Source organism: Nyctereutes procyonoides, unplaced genomic scaffold, assembly GCF_905146905.1.
Source record: "Nyctereutes procyonoides isolate TBG_1078 unplaced genomic scaffold, NYPRO_anot_genome, whole genome shotgun sequence".
In the NCBI taxonomy this organism is placed as follows: Eukaryota; Metazoa; Chordata; class Mammalia; order Carnivora; family Canidae; genus Nyctereutes; species Nyctereutes procyonoides.
This window is the reverse complement of record NW_026575030.1, coordinates 15,658,501-15,677,474: the sequence shown is the minus strand read 5'-3', so window position 1 is coordinate 15,677,474 and position 18,974 is coordinate 15,658,501. Positions and strand designations below refer to the sequence as shown.

Sequence of the window (18,974 nt, the reverse complement as noted above, 5' to 3'; positions counted from 1 at the left end):
CAGAGTATGTCTCTGGCTACAATGGAATCAAAGTAGAAATCAAGAACAGTATGATAACAGGACAATCTCCAAACACTAAGATACTTGACAACATACTTCTAAATAACACATGGACCAAAGAGAAAGTCTCAGAGGAAACTTTTTTGAAAATGAACTGAATAAAAATGAAAGAACACTATATCAAAATGTATGAGACACAGCTAAAGTGTGCTGAGGAGATTTGTAGCATTTTACACTAGAATAGAAGAAAAGGTTTAAATTCCATTGTCTAAGTTCCCACCTTAATAATCTAGAAAAATAAGAGTAAAATACACTCAAAACTGGAAGAGGAAAAGAAATAATAAAAAGAGCAGAAATCACTCTAATTGAAAACAGGAAGAAAGAAAAGCAACAGATGAAATCAGAAGGTGGTTCTTTGAGAAGGTCAATAAAATTGACAAACCTCTAGCAAAACAGACAAATAAAAGAGAAATACACAAATTGTCAATATCAGGAATGAAACGGGGTATCATCATAGCTTCTGCAGACATCAAAATGATAATAATAGAATACTATGAATAACCATATACATATAAATTTGACAACTTAGATGAAATGGACCTCAATACTTCAAAAAGCACTAATTACCACAACTCTCTGAAGAAGAAATGTATACTTTAGATTGTCTTTTAACTATTAAGGAATTTTTAAAAAAGATTTTACTTATTTATTCATGAGAGACACAGAGAGGTAGAGATACAGGCAGAGGGAGAAACAGGCTCCATGCAGGAAGCCCGATGTAGGACTCGATCCCGGGACTCCGGGATCAAGCCCTGAGCCAAAGGCAGACGTTCAACCACTGAGCCACCCAGGTGTCCCAAATATTAAGGAATTTATAATTAAGAACTCTCCATAAAGAAGTCTCCAGGCCAACATGGTGTTAATGGAGAATTCTAGCAACATTTAAAGAAGAATTCACATCAGTTCTACACAATCTCTTCTGGAAAATAGAAGAGGAGGAAACACTTCCTAATTCATTTTATGAAGGTAATGTTACTCTGATACCAAAACCAGATAAAGACATTACAAATGAAGAAAAAGAAAACTATAGATGTCATAAATATAGATGCAAAAATTCATGACAAAATATTACCAAATAGCATTCAGCAATATATAAAAAGAACTATGCACTATGACTAAGTAGGACTTACTCCAGGCATGCAAAGCTGGTTCAAGATTCAGAAATTGATCAATATAATCCACGATATTAAAAGGCTAAACAAGAAAAAAAATCACATGATCTTATCAGCTGATGCAAAAAAAAATTTTTTTTGACAAAATTCAACACCCATTTCTGAGAAAAACTCTCAGAAAACTATGAGTATAGGAAATGTCCTCAACTTGATAAAGAACATCTACAAAAAACCTACAGCTAACATTATACTGATTGGTTAAAGACTGAGTGCTTTCCTCTGAGATATGAAACAAAGCAAAGATATCTGCTCTTACCAATCTTATAGTACTGGAAGTTCTGGCCAGTGCAATAAAGCAAGAAAAGTAAATAAATGACATAAAGATTGGAAAGGAGGAAATAAGGCTCTCCCTTTTGCAGATGTGATTGTCTACATAGAAAATTTCAAGAAATCCATAAAAAGTAAGTGGCTTCAGTAAAGTGGCATGAAACAAAGTCAACACAAACAAATCAATAATATTTTTAGACTAGCCATGAACACATCAATGCCAAAATTAAAAATACAGTACCATTTATAATTTCTCAAAGAAATGCCCCCAATCTAGGTGTAAATCTAACAAAACATGTTCAGAACATGTATAACAAAACTGCAAAACATTGGTGAAGGAGATCAAAGAAGATCTAAACAAACAATTCATGGATTAGAAAACTTAAGATAGTAGAGGTGTCAATTCTCCTCAAATTATGTATAACATAATTATTACCAAAATCCCAGCAAGAATATTTTGTAGATATGGATAAGGTCTTTCCTTAGAAAGGCAAAGGGCCCAGACAGCTAAAACAGTTTTGAAAAAGAAAAAGGTGGGAGGACTCAGTCTACACAAGTCTAAGACTTATATAACTACAGGGAATCAGAGAGTGTGGCAAGGGAACAGACACATGGATCAATGGAACAGAATAGAGAATGCAGAAACAAACCCCCAAATATGCCCACCTGATTTTCGACACAGGTGCAAAATCAATTAATTGAAAGAAGGATGGGCTTTTCAATGAATGATGCTGTGGCAACATCCACTGGGGAAAAGACTTAAAAAGAACTGTAGCCTAAGTCTCACATGCTATACAAGATTTAGCTCAAAATGAAAATGGACCTAAATGTAAACTGTAAAACTACAGAGCCTTCTAGAAAAAAAGATTGGAGAAAACTTTCAGGCAGAGATCTTAGATGTGACACTAAAAGCATGCTCCATGAAAGGAAATTTGATGAACTGGATTCACTCAAAACTAAAAATTTTGCTCTGCAAAGACCCACTTAAGAGGACTTAAAGAAAAACTAGGGGCACCTGGGTGGTTCAGTCAGTTAAGTGTCTGCCTTCAGCTCAGGTCATGATTTCAGGATCCTTGGATAGAGCCCCACATCAGGCTCTTTGCTCTGTAGGGAGTCTGCTTCTCTCTCACACTCTCCCTCTGTACTCTCTCTCTCTTTCTCTCAAATAAATAAATAAATAAACAAACAAATAAATAAGAAAACCTACAGACTGGGAGGAGATATTTGCAAACCATACATCCAACAAAGGTCTAGGGTCTAGAATATATAAATAACTCTCACAACTCAACGAAGAATCCGATCAGAAACAGGGTAAACAACACAGACAGATGTTTCGCCAAAGAGGATATATACATGTGGCAGATAAGCCCATGAATAGATGTAAGTGTGTGGGCTGAGAGGGGCTTGGGCCAGGCCAGCACCTGTATTTGTAGCCTCGCAGTACTCTTTGGATGTTGATTGCTGCCTTGTCCAGGGTCTGGCTCCTCTGTACCTCAAGCAGAGTGTCCTGGTTATCCTGGGACAGAAGACATCCGGTATGTAGCTGCCTCTACTCATCTCCACACCCTACCTGGGGCCAGGGCTCTGTCTCCAGAAACATCTTTCAGACTTTTCCCATATGTGTTCCCAGGAGGCAAGCAGGGGAAGGGGCCTTCAAATTGATCCTGATGTGGCTCAGAGACAGGAGCTGCAACAATACCCCAGTTCCCAATCGAAGAACTTCCCATTTTAGTTCTCTCTTCTTGTTAATTCAATGTGGCAAATTTCATTTCCACTCTGGAGAACCCAAGGAGCGGGCAAAAAGTTTCCCCGAAGCTGTTTTATTTCCCACAATTCATGTGAAATGTCACCCAACTTGTATTATAGACTCATGCTTGTTTCAATAGAAATATGTTTCTCCCAGCCTTTAAGTAGGATTTGAAGTGAGTTGATGAGCCCTATTTGCCCCTGAGCTATGACTTTCTCTGGCCCGACTTTGTGCTTCACCTGGATCGCTGTTCCCTTGGGCTTGCCATCCTAGTCCCATCCTAGTCCCTACCATCCTTGTAGAACACAAAGCAGCTTGGTGCTTTGGCAAGTGGTAAGGAGAGGCAAAGGCTTGGTGCCCTCTCCTACCTCCATCAGCTTCCCATCAAGCAGATGCTGAGCCTCTTCATGTGCCCAGGTGGGCACTGTGGACACAGAAATACACTCAGCCTCTGATGGTGGCCTCGAGGAGCAGCCAGGAATGGGGAGAAGTGGAGGGATGGGCACTCTATTCCTCCCCTCCTTGGCCACCTGATTTCAGACTGTAGCTACTGGCACTGAGGAGGAGGACTATTCTCAGGGATAGTGGAAGCCTACCCTGAGCTGCTTCTTGCTTCTGCCTGGTGGCCTGGAGCAGCTCCTCCTTATCCTCAGGTCTTATCTTAGATTCCCCACTCTGAGAAGCTTCCTGGACTTCTGCAGGCTGAGCTGAGCCCTCCCCACATTCCTCCTGCCTCCCTTCCCCCCAGCATGGCTTTCTACAACAGGGGGCCTCAGAGTGGGGGCCATACCTGAGCATACCTCCCAGGACATTAGCTCTGGGTGGGTGAGGGGATGCCACCTGGTGGGCATGGGACCAGCCCCAAGGAGGAAATTCAGGCAGCATGTTCGGGGGCTCACCTTCAGGAAAATTTTGGTCTTTCCCATTTTCCATTCTTTGTCCTTCCCCAGCTGCATTTCAGCAATGCGCAGGGTCATCTGGCGAGCCTTGTCTCGAAGCTGCCAAGGAGAAAACAGGATGGCTCGGTGGAGTTGGAGCAGCACCCCTTCCCCCAGGTGGGAAGCAGAGGGTCCCTTTCCAATGCTTTCTGGGATTCAAGTCCTCCTCCTCCTCTGGGTTTCACAGTCAGTGTTGCTCAGCCAGCACACAGGCTCCAGCACTTCCAAACAAGGACTGGGCCCAGGGAGCACCCAGGACCTAGAACCTCGGGGCCAGGGCGCTGCATGGGCCTGGAGCCTCAGTGTGGCTGTCGGGTACTTGGACAGCCCAAAGTTTAGGATGGTTAAGTGTGTGAGGAAGGATGGGAAGGACCTCCTGCCCCAAAGAGCGATCAGCCGCACAGCATCTCTCCAGCACCTGCCACAGAAGTCTGTGCTTTCAACCGCAGACACCTCCTAGAACCAAAGTACAACCACCAGCCTCATCCAGGGAGTGTGACCCGGTGCGACCCACCCCTTCCCTCACTGCCAGGGCACGCGGGGAGTGAGAGAAGAGGCTGGAGGAGGGGGAGGGGAGGAATGAGGGTCATCTCGAAGCTTGGAGTCCGACTCCTTGGAGGGCCCCCCAGGGGAACTGGGAGTTGGGGCGCCTGGAGGAGGCAGAGGCTCGGAGGGTGACCGCTGCCGCTTCCTAGGGTCCTAGGGTCCTAGGGTGGCTGCGCTCAGGCGGAGGGCGACAGGCACCTGCAGGCGAACGGCGCTGGGCAGCACCACGCCGAACCTCTGCGCGAAGTCCTGGAACGTGTACCGGATGGGGAAGCCAGACCTGCGGATGTGCACGGTCTCCATCATCCCCGAGTAGCGCAGCTGCCGGAGGCACAGGTCGCGGTCGAAGAGCTGCGGGGCAGACGGGGAGCGGGGCGCGTCCTGAGCCACCTGCACCTGCCCACGCCGCGCCCCAGCGCCCCAGCGCAGGAGAACTCAGCAGCGCTTGCGGAGCCTCTTTCGAAGAGAGGCATTTGGTCTGAAGTCCCTGAAAAGTCCCAAAAGTGTTTCCGGGGACTTGAAAGTCGGTACCGTACAAACTGTAACGTCCACCAGAGCACTCAATGCTTCCTTCGTTCTCAGGATATGCAAAGTTATATAAAACGGATAGAAAAGTTATTTGCATGTGTCATGCTGAAATATTTCCTCTTGGCCTTGCCTGTGTTGGGCTGGGCGCCCCTGCAGCGCTTCCAGACCATTCTGCCTCCCACAAAGAAATACGTTTCATGGGATCCCTGGGTGGCGCAGCGGTTTGGCGCCTGCCTTTGGCCCAGGGCGCGATCCTGGAGACCCGGGATCGAATCCCACGTTGGGCTCCCGGTGCATGGAGCCTGCTTCTCCCTCTGCCTGTGTCTCTGCCTCTCTCTTTCTCTCTCTGTGACTATCATAAATAATAAAAATTAAAAAAAAAAAAAGAAATACGTTTCATACCCAGTGTCAGAAAATATTCTAGCCAACTTACTCTTTCTGCCCCCCACCTCCCATCCAGGGACAGCAGGGCCGACAGATAGGAATACAGGCCTGATGCTTTGCCCAGGGATATGGGGTCCCCACCATGGCCTCGGTCTATACTGCTTAGCTTCTGGACAACCTCCCTTCAACCTCCGAGCCAGGGGACTAGGGGCACACCCTCGAATCTGGCAAGCTCACCAGCAGGCAGTTACCCACACGGAAGCACTGAAGGCCACAGAGCCAACTGCTGATGGGGTCCACGGCTCCCAGGCAGTTAGTCTGGGCAACTAATTGGCTTCCATTTATTGAGCATTTCCTGTGGGCTCAGTGTTTTTCATTTCATCTTTCCAACAGCCCTGCATGATGGGATACTTAGGTCCAGTTTAAAGAGAGATGGCTGAGGCTCAGGACCACACTCCTGAGTGGCTGAGCCATGTTTAACCCTGAGCCTGCCTGACCCTCAGCCTGCCTCTCAACCACCACGGGACACCCACTGTCTCTGAGAAATGTGCCAGCCAGGGGTGCTAGACAAACAGGAACTTCAGCCTCAGGCCCTGCCCACCTGTACCAGCTCTGCAAGTTGGGGTGGGAAGGTGGCCAGAGGGCCTCTGGAAGCACAGTTATTCTCTAAGAGGTGTTGTGCCTCTAAGGAAGATACGTTCAGGATTTCCTGGGCCAGACCCAATTTCATATAATTTGAATAAAATTATATATAATATAATATAATAAAATTATATTATTCAAAAAGTATTCAAAAGTATATTATATTATTCAAAAAGTATAATCCATTTCATGTAATATTAATTTTTCCCCTTTAAAATTTTTTTGTCATTTTATCTCCTTTTATATGGCATCTTCCAGTTTTGGGGATCCTGTATTTCAGCCTCTGGGTGGGATTCCCAAGCCCACAGATCCGGGACTCCCGGGCGGACAGCAGGCTCCCACCCCACCCCACGCATAGGCGGATAAAAGCCACCCTTCAAAGAGCGCTTGGCCTCAGGTCTTGGTGACCAGCAGCTAGCCGGCCTCTTCCATCCTAGTACTGGTTGTTACCCCTTATTGAGTGGGGTTTACACATGCAAATTTGCCAAAAACATCATGTACAGTCCTTGCTGCCCCCACAGGCAGGCACGATTCTTACTTTACAGAAGAGAAAATCAGCTCAAAGAAGCAAAGCACCTGGCCAAGGGCATACAGCCTGAGACAGGCCTGAGACAACAGAGGTCTGGGTTATACAAAGCCCTGCCAGTCACTGACCTTTGAATGGCCTAGACTGGTCACCTTACTTCAGTGTTCCCATCTGGGGGTAGATAGCCCTAATGCTGACCAGACCCTGCAGAAGGGAGTAGTGTGACCCTAGATGCCATGAGAATCATCTAGTAGATGCCCCCTCCCTCTCCATGCATGCGCCCAGCCTCCCCTCATTACCAGTGGCTTCTTGTACTCATTGGGTTTGATGCAGCGGATAAAGTAGGGCTGGCAGCTGGTCAGGATTTTCATCAGCTGGTCCAGGGACTTCTTGAACTGGCCTGCCAATGTGGAGGGCTGCTTGCTGGAGTCTGCAGACTGCAGGCAGAAGCAGAGGCATAAGTGGGGGGCTGGGGAGCTCAGCCTGGGGCACAGCTGACCCAGATGAGGGTTTCTGCCACGGTCCCACTGAGAGGCAGGGCTGCACTCATTCAGCCCCTCACTCACTGGCCCACCATAGGTTCTGGTGAGTAAGATGGGACAAGGTGTCCTGTCTAGAGGTGGGGTCTCCCAAGAGGGGTGTACAAGATGATACACCAGAGTGAGAAAGAATGTGAGACACATTCACTTTTTGCCTCTACCCTTCTATGTTTTTAGTTTTTGTATTGGTTTTGTATGTTTTTTTTTTTTTTTTTATAAATTAATTTTTATTGGTGTTCAATTTACCAACATACAGAATAACACCCAGTGCTCATCCCGTCAAGTGTACCCCTCAGTGCCCGTCACCCATTCACCCCCACCCCCCACCCTCCTCCCCCTCCACCACCCCTAGTTCATTTCCCAGAGTTAGAAGTCTTTATGTTCTGTCTCCCTTTCTGATATTTCTCACACATTTCTTCTCCCTTCCCTTATATTCCCTTTCGCTATTATTCATATTCCCCAAATGAATGAGAACATACACTGTTTGTCCTTCTCCGGTTACTGTGGCCAAGTTCAAAAAGGGTGTTGCCTGAGTTCTTCTCTGGGATTTTGATGGAATCTTGTCTCACATTTAGATCTTTCATCCATTTTGAGTTTATCTTTGTGTATGGTGCGTGAGAGTGGTCCAGTTTCATTCTTCTGCATGTGGATGTCCAATCTTCCCAGCACCATTTATTGAAGAGACTGCCTTTCTTCTAGTGGATCGTCTTTCCTCCTTTATTGTATATTAGTTGAGCATAAAGTTCAGGGTCCACTTCTGGGTTCTCTGTTCTGTTCCATTGATCTATATGTCTGTTTTTGTGCCAGTACCACACTGTCTTGATGAACACAGCTTTGTAGTACAACCTGAAATCTGGCATTGTGATGCCCCCAGATATGGTTTTCTTTTTTTAAAATTCCCCTGGCTGTTTGGGATCTTTCCTGATTCCACACAAATCTTAAAATAATTTGTTCCAACTCTCTGAAGAAAGTCCATGGTATTTTGATAGGGATTGCATTATACGTGTAAATTGCCCTGGGTAACATTGACATTTTCACAATATTAATTCTGCCAATCCATGAGCATGGAATATTTTTCCATCTCTTTGTGTCTTCCTCAATTTCTTTCAGAAGTGTTCTGTAGTTTTTAGGGTATATTTTGAGAACCATTTGAATGGTAAATGGTTCTCCAACCTTTTATTTTCAGGTTGTAGGTGTCCTTCTGTCTAAAATGAGTCTCTTGTAGACAGCAAATAGATGGGTCCTGTTTTTTTATCCAGTCTGAAACTCTGCGCCTTTTGATGGGGTCATTAAGCCCGTTCACGTTCAGAGTTACTTGAACTTCTTCTTAAAGGGGAGTTTTAAGAGTCCCCCTTAAAATTTCTTGCAGAGCTGGTTTGGAGGTCACATATTCTTTCAGTTCCTGCCTGTCTTGGAAGCTCTTTATCTCTCCTTCCATTTTGAATGAAAGCCTTGCTGGATAAAGTATTCTTGGTTGCATATTCTTCTCATTTAGGACCCTGAATATATCCTGCCAGCCCTTTCTGGCCTGCCAGGTCTCTGTGGAGAGGTCTGCTGTTACCCTAATATTCCTCCCCATGAAAGTCAGGAACTTCTTGTCTCTTGCTGCTTTAAGGATCTTCTCTTTATCTTTGGAATTTGCAAGCTTCACTATTAGATGTCGAGGTGTTGAACGGTTTTTATTGATTTTAGGGGGGGATCTCTCTATTTCCTGGATCTGAATGCCTGTTTCCCTTCCCAGATTGGGAAAGTTTTCAGCTAGGATTTGTTCAAATACATATTCTGGCCCTCTGTCCCTTTCGGCGCCCTCGGGAACCCCAATTAAACGTAGGTTTTTCTTCCTCAGACTGTCATTTATTTGCCTTAATCTGTCTTCATGGTCCCTTAATTGTCTGTCTCTTTTTTCCTCAGTTTCCCTCTTTGCCATCAACTTGTCTTCTATGTCACTCACTCGTTCTTCCACCACGTTAACCCTCGTCGTTAGGACTTCTAGTTTGGATTGCATCTCATTCAATTGATTTTTAATTTCTGCCTGATTGGATCTAAATTCTGCAGTCATGAAGTCTCGTGAGGCCTTAATGCTTTTTTCTAGAGCCACCAGTAGCTGTATAATGGTGCTTCTGAATTGGCTTTCTGACATTGAAGTGTAATCCAGATTTTGTAACTCTGTGGGAAAGAGGGCTGTTTCTGATTCTTTCTTTTGAAGTGAGGTTTTCCTTCTAGTCATTTTGCTCAGTGCAGAGTGGCCAAAAACAAGTTGTATTGGAACACGGGGGAGTATCACTGGTCCGTCCAGCTGGTCTTCTGGGGGAGGGGCCTGCTGTGCTGATTTTCAGGTGTTAGCACTTGGGGGAGCTGCTCTGCCCCTGCCTGCTGCAGGGCTCAGCGGGGGTTGTTTACCCCAGGGAGGAACAGCAGCAGTTGCTATGGCAACTCTGGAAGCCTGGATTCAGCCTCCGCAGGAACTACGGGGCTCGGGGCTCTCGGCTCTCCGTCCGCAGGGCCTGGAGGCTCCGGGGCGGGGCCGCTGATGTGCTCAGCTCGGGGCAGGAGCGTCCTTGCTGTCCTGGGCCCTCCCGGCCTCTGCCTGTCCCAGGGGGAGGCCGGATCCTGGGCTGTGTGTCCCGGCGCCCTGTGCTCCGGGGCCTGCGCTGTTGGATTCGCGCTCCCGCCCCGCAGCTCCCTCCCTGGAGCCGCTCCCGAGCCCCTCCGAGCTGCTCCGGTCGGTCCCTCCGTGCGCGCTGCAGCCCTTAGGGAGCTCGGCGCACTCTCCTGCGCTCAGGTGCCTGTTAGTGTCCCCGGGAGCCCGAGGGCATCCCCGCCCTCCTGGGTCCTGCTCCACCTCCCTGCGAGCCCCTTTCCGCCCGCCCGGGAAGGTTGGTGCAGCTCCTGCTCCTCCGGGACGGGGCTCTCCTGTCCTGGGGACACTCGCCCCGGCCTCAGCCCGGCTCCTCGCGGGGCCCCTCCCCCTCGGAGGCCTTTTGTTCCTTTATTTCTTTTTCCCCGTCTTCCTACCTTGATAGAAGCGTGAACTCTTCTCACTGTAGCATTCCAGCTGGTCTCTCTTTACATCTCAGGCCGAATTCGTAGATTTTCAGGATGGTTTGAAGGTTATCTAGGTAACTTGGTGGGGACAGGTGACTTGGGGACCCTGCTCTTCCGCCATCTTGCCCGGTTTTGTATGTTTTTAAAAAATGTTTTACAGTGCACATTGTATGCATTGTAGTATATGTATATAGTTTTTAAAAAAATGTCTCAAAATTATGGATGGAAGTGGAAACAAGCATAAGCCCCTAGGCAGCACAGTGTGTGTTTTGTGCAATGATGATCTTAGGTGATGCTCCTTGATCAAACACTTCCCAGGTTAAATGCACCAAGCAAAGGTACGTACTGCCAAATTCCATCAGTTGGCAGTACATGTGTTAACACTTCTGAGAAGAGGATGCCATCACTGCACCTTATAGTAACAATGGGCTGCATTTTCCTGTTGCCTTGGTTTGTAAAATCACGTGCATTTCCCTCACCATCATTTCCCTCACCGTCGTCCTGCTCCCTGAAATCCCCAGGACATGCTCTTGGGGTCCCACAGAGCCAGAACGAGCCTGTACCCTGGCCTCAGCTGTAGAGAGTTTAGCCTGGCTCAGTGATGCAGGGGGTCCAGCCTGACTCCACCTGGTTCCAGACCTGGGCAATTCCCGCACAGCCTCATGGCTCCTTGGTTGCCTCTCAGGGCCTGCTCTGTGCATGGCCTTGCATGCGGTGGGCCCTGGGCCTTGACGTTACAGGAGAGGCCTCCTGCAGAGGTCAGGCGGGGCATGAGGAAAGGTGAAGGGCACCTCAGCGTGGCCAGTGGGGCACAGGGGGCACAGTTTCTCCTGCCTACAGCCCAAGTTCTTATACCCCAAGTTCCATAGGCACTCAGCAGCCCCCAGCTCCCTGCCCAGGGTGGGAGGGAGATAATTAGATAATTTGCAGGGCTTTTCTGGAACAGTCACTCTTAAGGGGTGGAGGTGTGCCAGAGTGGGTGGGCACACCCTCATCCCACCAGGAAATCCTACGCTGCCTTGAGGAGCACTGGGGGCTCTCTGCTGTCCACCTTCCTGGTCAGTGGCCCTTAGTGCCACTGCTGCTGTACCACACACACACACACACACACACACACACGACATAAGACACATACCATACCATGCACACACCACACACATACATCACACACATATACCATACATACCATAGTACACTCTCTGGTACATGCCACACACCCCATAACACACATACACACCATACATACACCATTATCACATGCACACACACCCCATACCACTTACACACATCACATATGTCATAGCACATGCATACACACAGCACACATACTATCCCACACACACATCCCACATATACTACACCCCCCCCACACATCCCACATCACACATATACATACCACCCACACTATAACACACCCCCATACACACATACCACACATATCCCATACCACATACACATACATACCCATACACACACCACACACACCACACACCACACATACCACACATACCACTCACACCACACCTACTCCCCACAAACACCATACAAAACACACACACCATGCACACACCACACAATACACATACCATACACATACAATATATACACAGAGACCAATACAGAAACATAATATTAACAAGAGCAGATGTGCCTCCACTAGACCACCACACACTCAGAAGCAGGCACATCCAGGTGCACCTGTCACCTTACTGCTGTCCATGCAGCAGCAGCAGCAACACCTCACTCCTGTTTTACACTCACTTCTGGGCCCTGACTGAACAATGGAGACCCTGTGCATGCTTGTCTGGCCTTCGTGGCCTTGAGGGCCAAGAGACCCAGGAGGCACTGGCAGGGCCACCCACGGGAGCCCACCTTGAAGAGCTGGCTCCCTGCCCTAGCCCGGATGATGGTGCTTTGGCCCAGCTTGGTCCCTGCTGACTCCAGCTTGAATATCTCCTTCAGGAACTTGTTTTTGGAGGAGTAGACCAGAGTGAGGATATCTGTGCTCAGCATGTCTCGATTCTTCTCCAGGAAGCCTGTGGGGGAAGCAGAGCCCACCCGCCAGCTCAGTTCAGCCATCACTTCTGACCCCCAGGGGAAGGAGAGGGCAACGGGGTGGGGACTGGTCTCTCTGGGATGCCCAGAGGAACCCCCACAGAAGCTGCCCTCTCCACCCCTCCCTCGACCTCCCTGTGCAGCCAGCGGAGTTCCCTGCACCCCCGCCTGTGTCCATCTCTGCCCAACACCAATGTATCACACTCACATCTGAACCCTCCAATGCCACCCTCCCAGCACCCACCATTTCCACCACAACCCCCTGTCTAAGCCACTGCCATTCCTTTTGCCCAAATCATTCCTTTGATCACAGCCCACCTCTCTGCTCCTGTCCCACCCTTCCTGGCTCACGGCCCCCGGGACACCCGGGACGTCCTGAAACAGCACATTGCCATGTCACCCTGCCTGAACCCTTCTTCTGTTCTCTTGCCATCAGAGCACGGCTTCCTCCTCTCACCCTTCCTCATCTCCTGAGCCACTGTGGCCTTGCACTCCACTGGCGCCAAGTCACCCCCAGAGGCCCCAGCTCTGCTATACCTCCAACCCTCACCAGCTACTCCCGGACACTCTTTGCTGCTTATCCATCCAGGCCAGCTCCTGCTCATTCTTTGAGACCAGCCCGAGCATTGTCTAATAATCCAGGAGGCTTCCCAGGGCCCTCCTTGGGGCTCCCCTGGCTTCCATGTGGCCTTTCTCATGGGCTCTACTGCTCAGTTCAGGGTCAGTCTGAGGACATTCCCTCTGCCAGGAGACCCTCCAACCTGAAGACTGAGAATCCAGAAATTGAGGAGAGGCAGTGCTAGGGGCTGAGTTGCATCCCCCCAAAATCCATACTTTGAAGTTCTAACTCCTAGTACCTCAGAATATGACTAAATGCGGAGATGGGCCTTTACAGAGGTGATGAAGTTAATTTTTTTTTTATGATAGTCACACACACAGAGAGAGAGAGAGGCAGAGACACAGGCAGAGGGAGAGGCAGGCTCCATGCACCGGGAGCCCGACATGGGACTCGATCCCGGGTCCCCAGGACCGTGCCCTGGGCCAAAGGCAGGCGCTAAACCGCTGCATCACCCAGGGATCCCCCAGAAGTGATGAAGTTAAAATGAAGCTATTTGGGTGGCTGTAACCCAGTGTGACTGGTGTTCTACAGATGTGGACACAGATTTATAGAAACACTGAAGATGCCAGAGACATCGGAAAGACTAATGCTTTAATCTTGGACTCCTGGCCTCCAGAACCATGAGAAGATGAATCTCTTTTCCCACCTGCAGAGCTTTGCTATGGCAGCCCTAGCCAGCTGCTAACACAGGCATGGCTCCGGGCATGGGTAAGAATGGGCTTGCCCTAAGGTGGGACACAGAATCACCAAGAAGGTGATGAAGAAGAGCTGTGTCTCAAAGCCAGGCTGGTGAGGGCTACAGTTCTGGGACTTGTAGGGATGCCCCGCAAGGACACGACCCTGAATTTCCTCTCCCACTCTGCCCCTTTCAGTCACCCACCTTTTAGTGGGACACTCTGTGCATACCTGCACAGCCTGGTATGGGTTAGGGAGATTGAGTCAGAGGGGTAGGAAGACAACTTCCCTCACATCTGCCCCCAGTGCCTGTGAGGGGAAGACACTGCACCAGATGCTTGGGAGGCACCATGAGGCCAGCAAGCACTGTACACAAGACAAGAGCCAGCAAGCACTGTACACAAATACCCTTCTCCCAGCTACGTGCTGGGGAGGCTGTCCTCTGCAGCAGAGAGTGGGCAGACACTTGGTGGCACTCTGTGTCTCCCCAGGCTTTGGCAGAGCCTCTGCAACCCGGGGTTTTCTCAAGGGGTGCATTGAAACACCCCAGGCTCAACCCCACAGTGGGTATAGTAGGTGGGGCTCAGCAGCACAGATGGCACCCAAAGAAAAACTAGCAGCCTCAGCTTTAGTGAACATTAATAGAATTTTCCATTCAGAAAGTCTACAAAGAAGCTGTCTTAATCTTAGTATATGCAACAAAGTTTCACATCACTTCAAATAATAAAACTTGGCCTTGAATTGTCTATGGAGGTTGAGATCGACTCAGTGTCTTCTCTGTATTCTGGGACCCTGCAGGTCACACTGGCTCTGGTCTCTCCCTTTCCGAAGAGCCCCAGAGCCAGGGTCAGGTGGGGACTGTGAAGGAGTCATATTTCATTCTACAGCAGAAATAATCCCCTGACCTCCCTATACCTCACTTCTTCCATGCAAAAATGTCAGCCCTTCCTACTGCCCGGTCTCTCCAACTGAAAAGTATGTATGGATCATCCCTGACTTTGAGTTTCTGGTTAAACAGGCCAGAGCTCCTCCTTGTTTCTCCATATGAGCTACAGAGAGTGCTGCTGTGGCTGCCTGACCCACTATCCTCACCACAGCTGCATCCTGACCACCTTTCTCATTTTTCTAAACACATCAATAGGTTGACCCTATTGATAAATAAAGACCCTATTGATAAATAAAGACCCTCAGGCCTTTATTCCTCCAGTCAAAACCATGACTCACCATATCTCAGTATATATATAAAAATGAACGCAAAATGAATCAAAGACCTAAGTGTAAAAGGTAAAACTAAAAAACTCCTGGGAGAAAACACAGAGGTAAGTAAATCTTGGGTCAGACAATGGTTTCTTAGTCATGACTCCAAAAGCATGAGCAACAAAGGAAAAAATAGATAATTAGATTGTATCAAAATGAAAAACTTTTGTGCTTCAAAAGACACTATCAAGAAGTGAAAAGATAACACCAATAAAAAATAAATTAAAAAAAAAAGAAGTGAAAAGATGATCCAGACAGCAGAAGAAAATATTTGCAGATTATATATCTGATAAGGTACTTATCCAGATTATATAAAGAACTCTTACAACTCAATAAAAAGACAACTAATTAAAACATGGGCAAAGGGTTTGATAGAAATATCTCCAAAGATGATAAACAAATAACCAATAAGTACATGAAAAGATGCTCAACATCATTAGGCATCAGGGGAACCCAAACCAATTTTACATTGAGATACCACTTCAAACCCACTGGAATGGCTAAAAGAAAAAAGACACACATAGCAAGTGTTGGTGAGGATGTGGAAAAATAGGAGCCTTCATACATAGTTGGTGGGAATGTGAAATGGTGCAGTCATTTTGGAAAACAGTTGGGTGGTTACTCAAAAAGCTAAACGTAGAATTACCATAAGACCCAGTACATACCAGAGAAGTGAAAACATTTGTCTACATAAAAACTTGCATGTGAGTGTTCATGGCAGCATTATTGATAAAAGCCAAAGGTGGAAACAGCCCAAATGTCCCTCAATTGATGAAGTGACAAATGAGATGTGCTATATTCACACAGTGGAATGTGATCATACTGCAATATAAAGAAACGAAGTCCTGATATGTGCTAGGATATGGACAAACCTTAAAAACATTATGTTCAGTGAAAGAAGCCAGTCACAAAGACCACACATTGGATGGTTCCATTTGTATGAAACGTCCAGAATAAGTAAATCCATAGGGACAGAAATGAACAGTTGCCCAGTATTGGGGGCGGGGGGATGTAGATTGATGGTTAATGGAAGGTTTCATTTTGTATTGATGAAAATGTTCCAGACTCATGGCAATGGTTACACAACTTTGTGAATATACTAAAGACCATTGAGATGTACAGTTAAGATGGGTGAATTATATATGTGTGAATTATGTCTAAATAGAGCTATTGCTAAAAAACAAAACTGTGCATGGTCCATTCCATTCCCTTTGTCCCATTGCTCATGTTGCAAAATAACCTTGTCCTCTCAGCCTTCTTCCCATGGCCTTCCTAGAATGATCCAGATTTGGAAGGAAGGGGAAGTAGAGAAGAGCTGCACCTACCTTCTGTCTGGTAGTACACCTCGCCTGCAAAGTGGGCGATGCCAAACCTGGCATCATGGATGTTCCTGGGCTGTAGATAGGCCTTATTGTTGGCATGGACACTGTTCAGTTTCTGCAGCATGGTGGTATCTGTCCCCTGGAAGAACACAGACACCCTAGGGGCTGACGTCCCAGAATCCAGCCATGGGGAGCTCAGCTGGCACATCCACAGGGCTCAGGGGCTCCCTCACGGGGGCAAAGCAACTGGGCTGAGAGTGAGGACCCTTCTACAGATGGGAAACTGCTTCCCAGGGCTGGCGACTGGTCACAATGAGTGAGGACCGAGCTGGGAGCAGAGACTCGGTCTGCCTACCTGCACTGCCAGCTTCCCTGCTCCACCCTTCCCTACGATTATCCAGGTACCCTGACCCTGGCTTCCCCCTTCTTTGGACTCAGAGCCCTTACTGACTACTTTGAAAGTCTACCTCCCCAAGGACAGCCAGAGTGCTTTGAGGGTGAGCGGGCAGGCATTTCCATCTCTGGCATCCTTGCAGCCCTCGCAAGCCCTTCCTGGGGTGGGGTGAGTTCTTAGAGGAAATGATCAGTCACGCTGCTGGGGAGTGGGGGTGAGGGTGGAGTTGGTGAGCCTTCCAGTGGGTGTGGGACTCGGAGGAGACAAGGCTGCTTAAGCTGGGGCTGGTCTGCTAATGCCTGACAGAGGTTTTGGCAGGCCAGGGACCAATGGGCCACCCCAGGGGAGTTTCCCAATCTTGAGGGAAAGAGCCATGAGTGGGGGTCTCCACCCGAGGGTCAGCAGGCTCTGGGGTGTACCTGTGGGAAGTGGCTCTCCTCGTCCAGGAGGGAGATGATGCTCATGGGCTTAAGGGCCAGCAGATCCAGGGTGGGCCGATTGTCATTGTAGTGGATGTAGTCCCAGGCGATGTTCTCTGAGAGGTACTCCTCCTGCTCCATGGTGAACACATGCTGCACGAAGAACTGCTGCAGGTGCTCGTTGGCAAAGTTGATGCAGAGCTGCTCGAAGCTGCGGAGGGAATTCCGCCACAGAGGTGGAGCAAGGTTAGCTTAGTCCCTGTGGCTGTTGGCAGGAACCGCAGGCCACCAGCCATTTGCATCCAGCTGCACAAGTATGCCCACGGATGCACATCCCCATATACGTGCACACTCTGACACACAGCCTTCCTCTTCTCTCTGTCTCTGCCACTGTCACCTTTTCCAGCCCATGGCAAACAGACTAAGAATGTCATCAAGGGACCATCCTTAGGGAACCAAGTGTCCTGTAGCAGTCCCAGACCCAGGGGCAAGAGGTCTTGGTGCTGAGATGAGCTTCTGGAGACCTGGTAACAACCGCTGGGGTCCTCTGCATCAGTCAGACATACTTCTTACTCCCGCCCCATCCTCCTGCTGCTCTTCCTCCTGGGCACCCCACCGTGGGAAGTCATCCCTCCACTCATCACCGCTGGCTCAAGTCACAGACCAAGGTCATGTTTGACACCTCTCTCTCCCTCCTCCCCAGTTCCAGTCAGCTGCCAGAGTCTGGTCCCTGCTCACTCCAGCACAGCACCCTGACCTTTGTACTGCCCTCTGCTCCCATGGCTGAGGCCTGTGTCCAGCATCCCCTCATTCACATGGGGCCACCTCCTGCTGGCTCTCCCTGCATCCCCATCTCCACTTGCCACTGGGGGGGTGCTCTTTGGCAAGAAGGCCCCACTGTCCCCCTGCTTTCAACCCTCCTGGGGCTTCCTGCTGTTTTCAGATCCCCACAGCCAGAGACACAGTACAAAGCCTTCCTGCACCTCCCAGGGAGTGGCCGGGATCACTATGGCCTCCTTCCCTGTGTCTGAGTCATCACACCTTTCTGTACCCCCCCTCCCCCCATTACCCAGCTAGTTCTGTTTGACCCTGGCTCTCACTTAGGCCTTTCATGCTCAGGATGGGTTGCCCATTCATGCAAATCCTCATCATATCTGAGACTGGCTGTTCAGCATCTATTAACCCAAGAGGTGAGGGGACAGGTCTGCCATGTCCCTCACTCCCAGTATGCTGCTTGGAGATTGCTCAGTGGCCACCTGTAGTCACTGAGGTGACCGCAGCCCTGTAGCAAACCCAGCTTGTGGCTCCTTCAAGGACGGGTCCTGTGTGAATGAACCGATCCCTGCAACCAACTATTCATCTACCTCCAAGGTGTCCAAGGTGCTTGGTCTGCTCAACTGTTGCTCTTGGGGACAGAACCCAATGATCTGAATCCCACTTGGATTTCTCGTGCCTTAGAGCTGCCACTGCACGGGGCTTGGTTCTGTCAGACCGGCCCATCCCCCCATGCACAGTGAGCAGGCCTTCGCCCTGCCCTCCCAGCTGGCTGGATGGCTGCAATCCCACTGCGCTCCTGCTTGCTTGTCCCGAGGTCCTCATTTTCCTCCTCTGTCCTCCTCCTGCCACCATTTGTCCTCTTTTGGCTCCAGTGCCTGACTCTCTTAAGCACCCTGCCTAGCCCCCTCCCGAGCCTTCATCACAGTCCCCCAGGCATCACTTGTCTGATCTGCCTCCTGCCTTTGGCTTTTGGGCCTCCAGTCTAGGGTCCTGGGACACTGGGACACAGGGTCAGGGGTGTCTTGCCTTGCCTTACCCTTGCCAAACTCCAAAGTCAGGGAT

The 18,974-nt window shown here is 48.9% G+C and overlaps 1 protein-coding gene across 4 annotated transcripts in view; it reads right to left on the bottom strand.

The window, feature by feature from the left end:
• Positions 1 to 18,974, bottom strand: part of MYO7B (myosin VIIB) — an 89,625-nt gene that overhangs the window by 35,001 nt on the left and 35,650 nt on the right. For all 4 annotated transcript variants that reach the window (XM_055315956.1, XM_055315957.1, XM_055315958.1 and 1 more), the window contains exons 13-19: positions 17,136 to 17,346; positions 16,326 to 16,461; positions 12,267 to 12,430; positions 7,110 to 7,247; positions 4,929 to 5,081; positions 4,146 to 4,244; positions 2,921 to 3,015 (exon numbers count right to left, since the gene is read on the bottom strand). In XM_055315956.1, coding sequence (XP_055171931.1) covers positions 2,921 to 3,015; positions 4,146 to 4,244; positions 4,929 to 5,081; positions 7,110 to 7,247; positions 12,267 to 12,430; positions 16,326 to 16,461; positions 17,136 to 17,346 — 996 coding nt within the window. The remainder of the gene's footprint in view (positions 1 to 2,920; positions 3,016 to 4,145; positions 4,245 to 4,928; positions 5,082 to 7,109; positions 7,248 to 12,266; positions 12,431 to 16,325; positions 16,462 to 17,135; positions 17,347 to 18,974) is intronic.